This window comes from Bubalus bubalis, chromosome 2 (genome assembly GCF_019923935.1).
Source record: "Bubalus bubalis isolate 160015118507 breed Murrah chromosome 2, NDDB_SH_1, whole genome shotgun sequence".
NCBI lineage: Eukaryota > Metazoa > Chordata > Mammalia > Artiodactyla > Bovidae > Bubalus > Bubalus bubalis.
Genome location: NC_059158.1, coordinates 48,375,441 through 48,390,097, shown reverse-complemented (window position 1 = coordinate 48,390,097; position 14,657 = coordinate 48,375,441). Strand labels below are relative to the sequence as shown.

General features: G+C 47.6%; 1 protein-coding gene across 19 annotated transcripts in view; it reads left to right on the top strand.

Annotated features, from left to right (window-relative positions):
* Positions 1-14,657, top strand: part of DST (dystonin) — a 513,843-nt gene that overhangs the window by 55,268 nt on the left and 443,918 nt on the right. For all 19 annotated transcript variants that reach the window (XM_045163432.1, XM_045163439.1, XM_045163440.1 and 16 more), the window contains exon 3: positions 1,001-1,195. In XM_045163432.1, the coding sequence (XP_045019367.1) occupies positions 1,001-1,195 (195 nt within the window). The remainder of the gene's footprint in view (positions 1-1,000; positions 1,196-14,657) is intronic.

Here is a 14,657-nt window from a genome sequence, read left to right as displayed (position 1 = left end):
AGAACACTGGAGTGGGTTGCCATTTCCTTCTCCAATGCATGAAAGTGAAAAGTGAAAGAGAAGTCGCTCAGTCGTGTCTGACTCTTAGCGACCCCATGGACTGTGGCCCACCAGGCTCCTCCGTCCATGGGATTTTGCAGGCAAGAGTGCTGGAGTGGGGTGCCATTGCCTTCTCCGATAAAGCAACTATATACTTCAATAAAAATTAATTAGAAAAAATAATAAAATTCTATGCGTGTAGTAAAATAAAGGGTAAAAAAAAAAAACCTTTGAGGAGAATGTTATCCATTTGTTAGACTAGAAAAGTTAGGTCATTAATATTTAATAAATGTGTAGCTATAATGAGCAGCGTTTGGACCCTGGTCCATCTGACCTCCGAAGCACCGTTCTTTGTCCAGTTAGTTTTAGGTCTTCACTTTAAGGTGTTGCTTGGTGATGCCTTGCATTCCTGGCCTTCCTTCCTGAAGGGAGGCAGAGGGCCCTTTCTCTGGGGTACTACTGTGTCCCGACCCTCCCCATCATCATGGAGCCCCCTTCTTCACATAGTCTGACTGTGTACACAGAAGTAAAGCAATGTGTCTGCCTGCTCTTTTTAAAAAAACTGGCATTTCTGGGTTAAAAACAGTTCTCTTTTTTTAAAAAAAATGTATTGAAGTGTAGTCGATTATAATGTGTTAATTTCTGCTGTACAGCAAAGTGACTCAGTTGTACATACATCTATTCTTTTTCATATTCTTTTCCATGACGGTTTATCACAGGAGATTGAGTATGGTTCCCTGCGCTTTATACGGTAGGACTCTGTTGTTTATTAAAAGCGTCTCTCAATGTAGAATAACTCTGGACTGGGAACCCGGGTCTTGCCCCGCGTCGGGCTTCTTGTGGGTGGGCAGAGGGCCCCCGCGGGGCTGGTGGCTTTGGCGCCGCCTGCACCGCGAGCCGCAGGGAACAGTGCAGCTGACCGGCACCAACCTGCACGTGTCCGCTTGTGTCTCCTGCCCAGGGATTCCGATCCAGCCCCCGGCACCTCCGCAGACGCGCCGCCGCTGCCGCCCGGCTGGAGGACGCGAAGCCCGCCGCGGAGGCCCTGGTGCAGAGCGAGCAGGACGGCGCAGCGAGGCGGCGGCGGCTCCGCAGGGGCGCGCGCGTCCCGCCCGAGTTCTACCAGAGCGTGCAGGGCGCCGCTGCCCGCAGACCGGTGAGTGGGGTTGGGCGTGCCGGGAGTGTTAGGTGCGGTGTCGCCCGGAGCGGTCCTTCTCAGTCCTCAGAAATGATCAGGTCGACCTGAAGTGCTCAGTGAGTCTCTGATCTTCCTGGGCAGTGGCACTGAGCTCCGCTGTGTCAGTGTGGAGTGTGGTTTCCCAGGAAGTCCTGGTCGTTGGCGGGAGGGGAGACTGAAAACGAGAATCCTGACCCTGAGCGCGGGGTCCACAGGCCGGATGGGGCCACAGGATTCCCCCGCCGAGGCCTGGCCGTGGTGAGAGCTGGGCCAGGGACCAGGGGCCTTCACAAAGCGGTATTGGAGTTGGGAGGCCTGGGCGGAGGGCTGACCCTTCCTCTGCAGCTCCTGTTGGGGCGATGCTGGGGTGCTGCGTCCTCTGGGGTGGCCTTTCTTTTGCTCCCACGGGACCATGCTCTCCTTTTCTAGGGAGTACCCTGGGTCTCTGTCAGCCAGACTGGACAGTTAGCTGGGAAGTCATCTGGACAGTTACCTGGGAAGTCACCTGGACAGTTAGCTGGGAAGTGTGGGGCACACCTGGAAGCCGGTCTCCCCTCCTCACCTCCTGAGCACACTGTTGTTCCATGTGCTCTGATTTTCTGTCTTGGTTGGGGCTCTCACCCAGGGATGTGTTGCCAGGCTTGTAACAGTTAAGACTTTGGGGCTTAGAAGCTGACATTTTTAAAAACTTGTAGAGAGTATTTCATGACTTCAGTAACCTTGCATTGCTTCAGCGTTGAGACAAGTTTTCCTTTGGGTCACTTCTGTGTTGTGGGGGCCCCATGGTCGTTGTGACTCTGGTCACCCGAGGAGAGCCGACAAGATATGATGTGATGATATGTCCCTGTGAGTTGTGAAAACAGCCCTGCTGTTCATTCAGTGGGGTGACTGTGTAGCAAATGTATGTGGAGTTTGCTCCCAGGCCAGAAACAGAGGCAAGAAGCTGAATTCCTTTACAGAAAAGGTCCCATTTAACCACCTGTAAGATAAACACATATTTAGAGAGTCTTCCTTTCATGCTTATATAAAGCAAAGGCTAAGCAGAATTTGGTGTCTGCATGGAGCAAAATGAAATAGTGGGAAAATTCATCCATTCAACGAAAACTTTTCTACACAGGAAATAAGGGATACACAGACATATGTTAACAACTAACATTACTGACGGCTTATTTGTGGCCTAGGCATTGTTATGCGTGACTCACTTAACAAGCCTCTGAGGTGGAGGCTGTTGTTATCCCCGTTTTCTGGATGATGAAATAGACCCCCAGAGAGGGTCATAACTTGCCTAAGTTCACCCAGGGGCTGGGACAGTGCCAGGGATTGGGTCTGGGCTGCGGGCTCTGGAGCCCCAGCACCTCTCTGCAAGCTGCCGCCCTCCTGCTTCCTGGGCCTCCTGGCCCTGTTGGTGGACAGACACCCACAAGGAGGCAGGGTGGGTCCGCTTTAGCGAAGTGCTGCTGTGGACTGTGCACCGGCACGAGGGAACGTTGTGCAGAACCAGCCGTGTGTGCAGAGAAGCAGACGCCTGAGACATCCTGAGAGGGGAGTCGAGCAGGTGGGAAGCAGAGGGCAGCGTCTCTGATGAGGAGGGCAGCATCCCTGATGAGGAGGGCAGACACAGAAGCCAGGATGCCCGATGGTGCGGCAGGCTCAGGGCAGCTCAGTGATGCTGGGAGATGAGACCAGGGTCTGGCTGGGCGTTAGGGGGCATCTTATGCTAAACAGCAGCGGGGCTTATCTTCTGCAATGTGGTCTTGTTGAAGGTAGGGCTCTCCTGCTTGGTTTTCCTGCTCTGAATCTAGCTAATTCTCTCTTCCGTTTTTCCTACACGGATGGAGAAGTAAGTCAGCATCATCGCACCTTTATTCTCCCCTGAGCCCTGTGCCCGACTGCTGCGGGTGGTCAGACGTGGTCCCCATGCCTGGTGAGTCTGTCCTGGATCACCTCGCCTTGCTGTCTCTTTGCCTGGTGGTTTCCAGTCCACCTTGACCACTGACTTGTCATCAGGCGACCCGCTCAGGAAAGTCTTTTCTGATCCTTCCCATGAGAGTGAGGTGCTTTGCCCAGATGTTGAGCAGAGCAGTTACTCAGGTGAGAAAGACAGGCTCTCTAGTGAGACAGATGCACGTTTGCCTTCCCCCCCGTGGACCTGGCAGGAAGCAGTCTTCACACTAAGAGTTTCATGTAAGGACAGCCCAGAAGTGTGAGTAGGTCTGCGATGGTGCAGCCAGCTTCCTGTGGAGCCTGTCTACCGCTTACCCACCACTCCTGGCCTGCAGGGGTGACAGCAGGCAGTCGTCTTGCTGGGTCCCCGTGGGAAGGCTGGTTTCCAGGAGCTGTGGCTGAGGCCTGCAGCCCGCCAGAGCCTGCTGAGTCAGGACAAGGGTGGGGGGCCAGGTGCGCCGCTTTTCCATGACCCGACCCAGCAGGATGCCAGAGGGCAGGGGGCGTGAGTGATGCGGATCTCAGAGCTCAGCACCCGAGGACAAGGCAGGGCAGGGATGAGCAGTGTGGGGGGCAGACAGGGACCCTGGAGGGCAAAGAACACACGTGATCATCTTTACCCAGCTGTCCAACTCCTGGAGACCCAGCTTTCTTATTGTGGACTCATCATAGCGCCGGTGGCCTCCCTGACGGGTGAGGATGAGCTGACGAGTGGAGGTGATGGCCTGCTTGGCATCAACACTCAGAACGTAGTGATACCTTCATTTCCTTTCCTCCCAGACCTGTCTTCCCCGGGGGCTGAATCGTCTGATCTAGAATATCTCCTGGTAAACAGCATCTGATGCTTTTTTTTTTAAATAAACGGATGAGTGATGTGCACACACGACACAGCATACGCCCTACAGGATCTGGACAACAGGGAGGGTTTTTTTTTTCCTTTTATCTCCCAAATGGGGTGGTCAGGGAGCAACTACTTCAAGAGACAGGACTGAGTTGGGCTTAAGTACACGTAGGAATTGGACAGGCAGCAGAGATCAGGTCTGGGATGGTGCTGAGACCCTTCTGGCTGGATGTGGGGGTTTATGAGAAATGTACAGGATAAAGCTGGAAAGAGAGAGGGGGCCATGATACCACTGCATTTAAACTGCATCTTCTGTGCGTCATGAAGGCCCTGGAGCAGGTGAGCCGTCATCAGGAACTGAACCGGAGCAGGGTAGGCCTGAGGGCCGCAGGGCAGGGCTGGGTCCGCAGCTGTCCCGGGGTCTGGTGCCTGGTATTTGGGACCTGAACGTGGGCTTCGCCGGTTGCTCTGTGACGCCATCTGGTGGTGACTTCTGGTGGAGACGCTGCGGGTGGCCTTTGCCCTCTTCAGCAGGATTCGTTGGGAGGCGGTGGGGTTGGAGGGCAGGAAGGGGCGGTGGGGGCTGTCCTGTTGTGAGCAAGCGAGAAGGACGTTGCAGGAGCTTTCTCTGCGCGGGTGAAGCTCACCTCGTCCATCCGTGTGCGTCTCCTCGGGGTCGTTCTGGAGACGAGGTTGTCGGAGCTGGTAGCACAGCCTTGCTGGCATTTCTTCGCATGCTGTACCGGGATGTGAGCGCCAGCCTCCGGTCCCTCTCCGGGTGGGGTTGGGTCCAGCCCGTGGGCCGCTGGGTGCCGCCTCCTCTCCCCAAGCCCCGAGCCTGCTACTGCGGTGCCCCGAGGGCAGCTCTCATGGGGGCCTGGAGGTGGAATAAAGTACATCAGCTCTGCTGACTCGGGATTGCGTGAATGACTTGACGGGAAGCACTGCAGGCCTTTCTGGCGGTAGTCTGAGTGAGCAAAAGGCCCACGAGTCTGCTGGCCTGACACCGGATCTCGCTGTGAGGAGGTGACTCAGAAACGTGACGGTGCAGTTTCAGCCAGGAAGCGCCCGAGCCGCGGGCAGTGCCTTATGTTTCAGCGTCTTAGCGGCTCCGACCTGTTTACTTGTTCTGTGTGTAGCTTTTATACTCCAGTGTGGCTCTGAGAATTTGTAATAGAGATCACTAATATAAGGGAAGTTAATAATGTGATTTTCTTTCCCTGCTCTTTTGGGGAAATGAGATGATTCTAAGAGTGAGTAAGGCAAACATCCATCCTGATTTTCTCTCTTGGGTCTTCGGACTTATCCTGTAAACGAAGACATGTCGCTGGAACATTTAGGAATTTTTACCATCTTGAAGCAGAAAAGATAACTAGATCCAGATCCCCCTTGCTTCTCTAGTATTTTGACTTTGCAGAGCCTTCTGGGGTCTGACTCCTTGAGCCGAAACGTCCCCATCCCACTGTCCCCGGGGTGGGTGCCGCGTCACCGCACACTCGCTCCCTCGCACCCCCCGCGAGCACGCGGCTCTGTGCGTCCCTGCGGCTCTGTGCCTCCCTGCTTTCCGCCTTTTATCTTCCCAGTCGTTCTCTGGCGCAGGTGCTCACTTTCCAGAGGAGGAAGCTTGTCAAGGTCACTCAGCTGGGGGATGACAGAACAAAGACGTAAGCCCAGGAGTTCCTACCAGAGCACGTGGAATACAGAGGTTCAGACGATCCCATTTCTGGGGCTAGAAGTTCATCCTCACGGATGGATCATAGTTTCATCACGTAAAGTCTCAGTTTTCCTACATGTGTAGATGTTTTTCAACTTTTGCATCCATCAATACCCATTTTTAAATGGCATTGAGCAGCACAGAAAAGCCCTGAACCTCCTTCTGGTCACGCTTCTCGGTGAGCTTGGCCTTCTGGGGTAGAGGACTGGGGAGGCAGCAGGAGTGTTTCTGCCCTCACGTGAGCCTCTTAACATAGAACACACAGGGGGGATCAGAACTTGAGAGCACCCACAGCTAACCAGGTGCCTTGACTCTGACCCTGTTATGCTTTACGGATCCCAGTTGCTGTGCACATTTCAACCTCATTGCGGGCATTTCCTTGACTCAGAGCCTCTGAATCTTTTTTAGTGGCAGTGAAGGACTTTGAGTAAAAACCACCAGCACCTCCAGGTGCCAGCCAAACGGTCACCCACTCCCCCTGCTGGCAAAACCAAGGCTTCTGTCCTTCACTCTGGGGCCCCTGCCCTGAGTAACTGGATAATCAAGCTTGGTACTTTTAAAAAAAGTTTATTGAAGTACCGTTGATTCGGTGTTGTGTTAATTTCTGCTGTACAGTAAGGTGATTCAAATGTGTGCCAGAACATACTCAGGACTGGGGACACAGACTCTTGGAGGGCACAAACAAAACCTTGTGCGCACCAGGACCCAGGAGAAAGGAACAGTGACCAACAGGAGACTGACCCAGACTTGCCTGCGAGTGCACAGGAGTCTCCGGCGGAGGCGTGGGTTGGAGGTGGTCTGCTGCATGGTCAGGGCACTGAGTGCAGCAGTGCGTGCATGGGATCTTTTGAAGCAGGTCACCAGTATCTTAATTCAGTTTAGTTCAGTTCAGTTCAGTCGCTGAGTCCTGCCCGACTCTTTGCGACCCCATGAACTGCTGTACGCCAGGCCTCCCTGTCCATCACCAACTCCCGGAGTTTACTCAAACTCATGTCCATTGAGTCAGTGATGCCATCCAACCATCTCATGCTCTGTGATCCCCTTCTCCTCCTGCCTTCAATCATTCCCAGCATCAGGGTCTTTACCAGTGAGTCAGTTCTTCACATCAGGTGGCCAAAGTATTGGAGTTTTAGCTTTAGCATCAGTCCTTCCGATGAATATTCAAGACTGATTTCCTTTAGGACGGACTGGTTGGATTTCCTTGCAGTCCAAGGGACTCTCAAGACTCTTCTCCAACACCATAGTTCAAAAGCATCGATTCTTCAGGGCTCAGCTATGTTTATACTCCAACTCTCACATCCATACATGACTACTGAAAAAACCATAGCTTTGACTAGATGGACCTTTGTTGGCAGAGTAATGTCTCTGCTTTTTAATATGCTATCTAGGTTTGTCATAGGTTTTCTTTCAAGGAGCAAGCGTCTTTTAATTTCATGGCTGCAATCAACATCTGCAGTGATTTTGGAGCCCCCCAAAATAAAGTCTGTCACTGTTTCCATTGTTTCTCCATCTATTTGCCATGAAGTGATGGGACCGGATGCCACTATCTTCGTTTTCTGAATGTTGAGCTTTAAGCCGACTTTTTCACTCTCCTCTTTCACTTTCGTCAAGAAGCTCTTTAGTTCTTCACTTTCTGCCATAAGGGTGGTGTCATCTGCATATCTGAGGTGATTGATATTTCTCCTGGAAATCTTGATTCCAGCTTGTGCTTCCTCCAGCCCAGCGTTTCTCATGATGTACTCTGCATACAAGCTATATAAGCAGGGTGACAGTAAAGAGCCTTGACGTACTCTTTTCCCGATTTGGAACCAGTTTGTTGTTCCATATACAGTTCTGTTCTTGACTTGCATACAGATTTCTCAGGAGGCAGGTCAGGTGGTTTGGTATTCCCATCTCTTGAAGAATTTTCCACAGTTTGTTGTGATCCACACAGTCAAAGACTTTGGCATAGTCAATAAAGGAGAAATAGATATTTTTGTGGAACTCTCTTGTTTTTTCTATGACCCACCAGATGTTGGCAATTTGATCTCTGGTTCCTCTGCCTTTTCTAAATCCAGCTTGAACATCTGGAAGGTCACGGTTCATGTACTATTGAAGCCTGGCTTGGAGAATTTTGAGCATTACTTTACTAGCATGTGAGATGAGTGCAATTGTGCAGTAGTTTGAACATTCTTTGGCATTGCCTTTCTTTGGGATTGGAATTAAAACTGACCTTTCCAGTCCTGTGGCCACTGCTGAGTTTTCTAAATTTGCTGTCATATTGAGTGGAGCACTTTTACAGCATCATCTTTTAGGATTTGAAATAGCTCAACTGGAATTCCATCACCTCCACTAGCTTTGTTCGTAGTGATGCTTCCTAAGGCCCACTTGACTTCACATTCCAGGATGTCTGGCTCTAGGTAAGTGATCACACCATTGTGCTTATCTGGGTCATGAAGATCTTTTTTGTGCAGTTCTTCTGTGTATTCTTGCCACCTCTTCTTAATATCTTCTGCTTTTGTTAGGTCCATACCATTTCTGTCCTTTATCGAGCCCATCTTTGCATGAAATGTTCCCTTGGTATCTCTAATTTTCTTGAAGAGATCTGTAGTCTTTCCCGTTCTATTATTTTCCTCTATTTCTTGGCATTGATCACTGAGGAAGGCTTTCTTATCTTTCCTTGCTATTTTTTGGAACTCTGCATTCAAATGGGTATATCTTTCCTTTTCTCCTTTGCCTTTCACTTCCCTTCTTTTCTTAGCTATTTGTAAAGCCTCCAGACAACCATTTTGTCTTTTTGCATTTCTTTTCCTTGGGGATGGTCTTGATCCCTGCCTCCTGTACAATGTCATGAACCTCCATCTATAGTTCTTCAGGCACTCTGTCTATCAGATGTATCCCTTGATCTATTTGTCACTTTCACTGTATAATCATAAGGGATTTGATTTAGGTCATACCTGAATGGTCTAGTGGTTTTCCCTAGTTTCTTCTGTTTAAGTCTGAATTTGGCAATAAGGAGTTCATGATCTGAGTCACACTCAGCTCCTGGTCTTGTTTTGCTGACTGTATAGAGCTTCTCAATCTGTGGCTACAAAAAATATAATCAATCCAATTTCAGTGTTGACCATCTAGTGATGTCCATGTGTGGAGTCTTCTCTTGTGTTGTTAGAAGACAGTGTTTGCTATGACCAGTGCATTTTCTTAACAAAACTCTGTTAGCCTTTGCCCTGCTTCATTCTGTACTCTAAGGCCTAACTTGTCTGTTACTCCATGTATTTCTTGACTTCCTACGTTTGCATTCCAGCCCCCTGTGATGAAAAGGACATCTTTTTTGGGTGTTAGTTCTAGAAGATCTTGTAGGTCTTCATAGAACCATTCAATTTCAGCTTCTTCAGCATTACTGGTTGGGGCATAGACTTGGATTACTGTGATATTGAATGGTTTGCCTCGGAAACGAACAGAGACCATTCTGTCGTTCTTGAGATTGCACCCAAGTACTGCATTTCAGACTCAAGTACTGCATTTTGGACCCAAGTACTGCATTTGACTATGGGGGCTATTCCATTTCTTCTAAGGGATTCTTGCCCACAGTAGTGATAAAATGGTCATCTGAGTTAAATTCAGCCATTCCAGTTCATTTTAGTTCACTGATTCCTAGAATATCGATGTTCACTCTTACCATCTCCTGTTTGACCACTTCCAATTTACCTTGATTTATGGACCTAACATTCCAGGTTCCTATGCAATATTGCTCTTTACAGCATTGGACTTTACTTCCTTCACCAGTTACATCCACAACTGGGTGTTGTTTCGCTTTGGCTCTGTCTCTTCATTCTTTCTGGAGTTATTTTACTCTTCTCCAGTAGCATATTGGGCACCTACAGACCTGGGGAGTTCATCTTTCAGTGTCCTGTCTTTTTGCCTTTTCATACTGTTCATGGGGTTCTCAAAGCAAGAATACCGAAGTGGTTTGGCATTTCCTTCTCCAGTGGACCACATTTTGTCAGAACTCTCCACCATGACCTGTTCATCTTGGGGCCCTCCATGGCATGATTCATAGTTTCATTGAGTTAGACAAGGCTATGGTCCATGTGATCAGTTTGATTAATTTTCTGTGATTGTGGTTTTCGTTCTCTCTGCCCTCTGAGGGATAAGCATAAGAGGCTTATGGAAGCTTCCTGATGAGAGAAACTGACTGTGGGGGAAACTGGGTCTTGTTATGATGCGTGGGGCCATGCTCAATAAATCTTTAATCTAATTTTCTGAGATGGGCCGGGCTGTGTTCCCTCCCTGTTGTTTGACCTGAGGCCAAACTCAAGGGGATAGATCTGATAGACAGAGTGCCTGAAGAACTATGGACAGAGGTTTGTGACATTGTACAAGAGGCAGTGATCAAGACCATCCCCAAGAAAAAGAAATGCAAAAAGACAAAATGGCTGTCTGAGGGGGTCTTACAAATAGCTGTGAAAAGAAGAGAACCTAAAGGCAAAGGAGAAAAGGAAAGATATATCCATTTGAATGCAGAGTTCCAAAGAATAGCAAGGAGAGCTAAGAAAGCCTTCCTCAGTGATCAGTGCAAAGAAACAGAGGAAAACAATAGAATGGGAAAGACTAGAGGTCTCTTCAAGAAAATTAGAGATACCAAGGGAACATTTCATGCAAAGATGGGCTCGATAAAGGACAGAAATGGTATGGACCTAACAGAAGCAGAAGATATTAAGAAGAGGTGGCAAGAATACACAGAAGAACTGTACAAAAAAGATCTTCACGACCAAGATAATCACAATGGTGTGATCACTCACCTAGAGCCAGACATCCTGGAATGTGAAGTCAAGTGGACCTTAGGAAGCATCACTACGAACAAAGCTAGTGGAGGTGATGGAATTCCAGTTGAGCTATTTCAAATCCTAAAAGATGATGCTGTAAAAGTGCTGCACTCAATATGCCAGCAAATTTGGAAAACTCAGCAGTGGCCACAGGACTGGAAAAGGTCAGTTTTCATTCCAATCCCAAAGAAAGGCAATGGCAAAGAATGCTCAAGCTACCATAAAATTGCCCTCATCTCACATGCTAGCAAAGTAATGCTCAAATTTCTCCAAGCCAGGCTTCAACAGTACATGAACCGTGACCTTCCGGGTGTTCAAACTGGATTTAGAAAAGGCAGAGGAACCAGAGATCAAATTGCCAACATCCGTATATCATTTGTTCATATGTATATATACGTACATTTACATGTATGTATTCTTTTCATATTCTTTTTCATTTGGTTCATCCCAGCATATTGAATATGGTTCCCAGTGTTATAGGACCTTGTTATTCATCCATGCTGTATGTAGTAGTTTGCATCTGCTAATCCCAGACTCCCAGTCCACCTCTCCACCACCCCATCCTGTTTGGCAGCCACAAGTCTGTTCTTTATGTCTGCGAGTCTGAGTCTTGGCTTCTGTTTTGTAGACAAGTTCATTCCTGTCATATTGTGTCATATTTTAGATTCCACATATAGTTGATATGATATTTGTCTTTCTCTTTCTTAGTTACTTTACTTAGTATGATCATCTTTGGGTCCATTCATGTTACTGCAAATGGTGTTATTTCATTCTTTTTTATGACTGAGTAGTATTCCATTGTATATATGTACAACTTCTTCTTTATCCATTCATCTGTTGATGGACATTTGGGTTGTTTCCATGTTTTTAGCTCGGTACTTTTGACTCAGGTTGGAGGACAGGCAGGCTTAGCACAGATGACTGGTGGTCTTGATTTCTGAAAGGTGAATACTGGGGAAGAAGCTGTTTTGGGTTGAGGGGTAGAAATCAAATTTCCAGTTTGGATATGTTAAGTCTGAAATATCTGCTAGATTTCCTAGGGTTTGGACTTCATGGAGTCAGTAGTATCAGTACATGGATGCTATCAAAGCCATGAGACTGGGTAGGATGGCCCAGGAAGTGAATACTGATGGAAAAGAGAGCTGAGGTCTGAGCTGGGGGGGGTCCTCCGTAGCCAAGAGGTCAGGAAGAGGGTGGAGGTTCCTTTAACTTCAATGCCTTCCTCAGAATTGTAGATGCAGAGAGCAGAGGGGTGGTTAGCAGGGGTGGGCAGTGGGGGCAGGGAAAATGCAGTTTAAAACAGCACACATATCTGAATACGTCTTTTGTTTTCAGTGACACGGGAAAACAAACCCTTGAATATACCAAAAAAAAAAAAAAAAAGAAGGAAAGGAAAAAAATTACAAATGCCTTAGGCAGAGGTGGGTCCAGGGCTCTTGACTTTCCCTGAAGGATGTGTGCATTCGGCCCAGAAAAGGCATCTCAGGTAGAACCTGAAAAGGATTTCCCAGGCAGGCAGATTTCCCCTCCCAGTCCTGTCCTTTCTCCTACCAGAACACTTCCTTGACCTCACTCTCTTTTTCCTTCTCTTTTTGGATTTTGTTTTCAAGTCTTGGGGAAATTTTCTGTTTCTTTCTTTGCAGCTTAGGCCATTTTAAGGGTGCAAGGTATTTTGGAACATTGTATAGTTTTCATTTTAAGTTAATATTAACAGGATTTCAGGTCATCTTTGTAATTGGGAGCTTGCTGCTGTGTAGCAAAGACTAACCAGACCTCTGTGATCTCGCTGAGAATGTAGGATGTTTCTCTCTCCCTTTCCTGCTTGGGGACTAAGGTGGTCTTGCCTTTTCCTCTCCTTTCCCTGTGTGGAGCCCCCTGTAGCTTTATTTGCATAACCTCAGGACACTGCCCTTTGTGGGGAAGGCTTACTTACAGCTCACACCTTCCTCTGGCTTAATTAATTGGCAGACACAGAGCTCCTAGAGGAAATGTTTGTTTCCTTTCCCTCTTTGGGGTTCTGGAGAATGCATTAAATGAATAAAGTCAAATTTCTTCTGCTGACTGCTTCAGAAGGAATTTGTGGACTAATATCCATTCAGCTTACTGAGTCTTTGCTCATTGCTACCCCTTACAGGACCCTACCATTTATTTCATTTATTATAAATTTACTGTCAATAGGTGTAAGAATAATTGGTCCCCAGGAGCTTGCAGGGTAGGTGGTCTATATAAATGAATGGTGCTGATATAGATAAAGTTTAATTTCTCAAGCAGCTCATGAAACCAAGATGAGCTTGGCGAAGGGATTTATGTGCTCTGCTTGGGGAAAAATAAGCACATTCTTCTAACTGACGATTCTTTTTGACATCAGTATTTTGATGGCAGCAAGGCCTGTTGCCATTCTGTTCATCTTGTACTCAGCATCATCTCTTGTCTTAAAAAGTTTAAATTGTTTAAGTTCCAGGCAAAGAGAGCTTATTATTTTTTAAAAAATATTTATGTATTATTCTGGCTTAGTTGCAGCAGGCGGGATCTTTCTCTGTGGCACGTGAACCCTCTAGCTGAAGTACTTGGGCTCAATAGTTGAGGTACTTGGGCTAGTAGTTGAGGTACTTGAGCTCAGTAGTTGTGTTGAACAGGCTTCGTTGCTCTGGTGCATGTGGGATCTTTGTTCTCCAACCAGGGTTGACCTCTGTCCCGCACGTTGCAAGGCAGATTTTTAACCATTGGTCCACCTGGGAGGTCCCTATTTTTTATTTTCTAAATTATTTTCTTTAGTCTTCCTTTTCCAGAAAAATTTTAGATAGCCACTTGTGCCTTTAAAGTTTTCATGCACAATGGTGGATCAAAGAGCTGAAAAGACAGTGTCTTCAGAGATGGTCTAGTTGACTAGTCTGTCTTTAACCAGAAAAATGTGTACCTCTAAACAGAATGATCGTTAAATTGTTCTAGGAAGATAGGTATAAATGTCCTTATTTATTTTAAAGGACACACTCAGAGCTTCTTTTGGAATTCTGTTTGCCTGGGGTGACTTCTCGGTCTTGGCCTGAATGCTGTGGGTTGCAGTGGTGCCATCCGTGAAGATGCTGAAGCAGCGCTCCTGCAGCTCTGTGTCCCCTCCATTCTTGAGAAATCACACTGGGAAAGACCTGGAGCTTGTCCAGGGCCTCAGTGAGGAGGCTTCCCGTGGTCTGATGGCTTGGATTTGTAGCCAATCATCCCACTTGAGAATCAAAGTGCGATTTCTTTTCTGGGTCATGAATCCGTCTCTCTGGACCTTTTTTCTCCAGCCCGGTCCTCCAGTTCAGTTCAGTTCGGTCGCTCAGTCGTGTCCAGCTCTTTGCAACACCGTGAATCGCAGCACGCCAGGCCTCCCTGTCCATCACCAACTCCTGGAGTTCACTCAAACTCATGTCCATCAAGTCAGTGATGCCATCCAGCCATCTCATCCTCTGTCATCCCCTTCTCCTCCTGCCCCCAATCCCTCCCAGCATCAGAGTCTTTTCCAATGAGTCAACTCTTCGCATGAGGTGGCCAAAGTACTGGAGGTTCAGCTTTAACATCATTCCTTCCAAAGAGCACCCAGGACTGATCTCCTTTAGGATGGACTGGTTGGATCTCCTTGCAGTCCAAGGGACTCTCAAGAGTCTTCTCCAACACCACAGTTCAAAAGCATCAATTCTTCGGCACTCAGCTTTCTTCACAGTCCAACTCTCCATACTCTCCATACTGGACTCTTCACAGTCCAGTCATCCATACATGACCAGTGGAAAAACCATAGCCTTGACTAGACGAACCTTTGTTGGCAAAGTAATGTCTCTGTTTTTTAATATGCTATCTATGTTGGTCATAACTTTCCTTCCAAGGAGTAAGTTTCTTTTAATTTCATGGCTGCAGTCACCATCCACAGTGATTTTGGAGCCCAGAAAAATAGTCTGACACTGTTTCCACTGTTTCCCCATCTATTCCCATGATGTGATGGGACCAGATGCCATGATCTTAGTTTTCTGAATGTTGAGCTTTAAGCCAACTTTTTCCACTCTCCTCTTTCACTTTCAACAAGAGGCTTTTTAGTTCCTCTTCACTTTCTGCCATAAGGGTGGTGTCATCTGCATATCTGAGGTTATTGATATTTCTCCT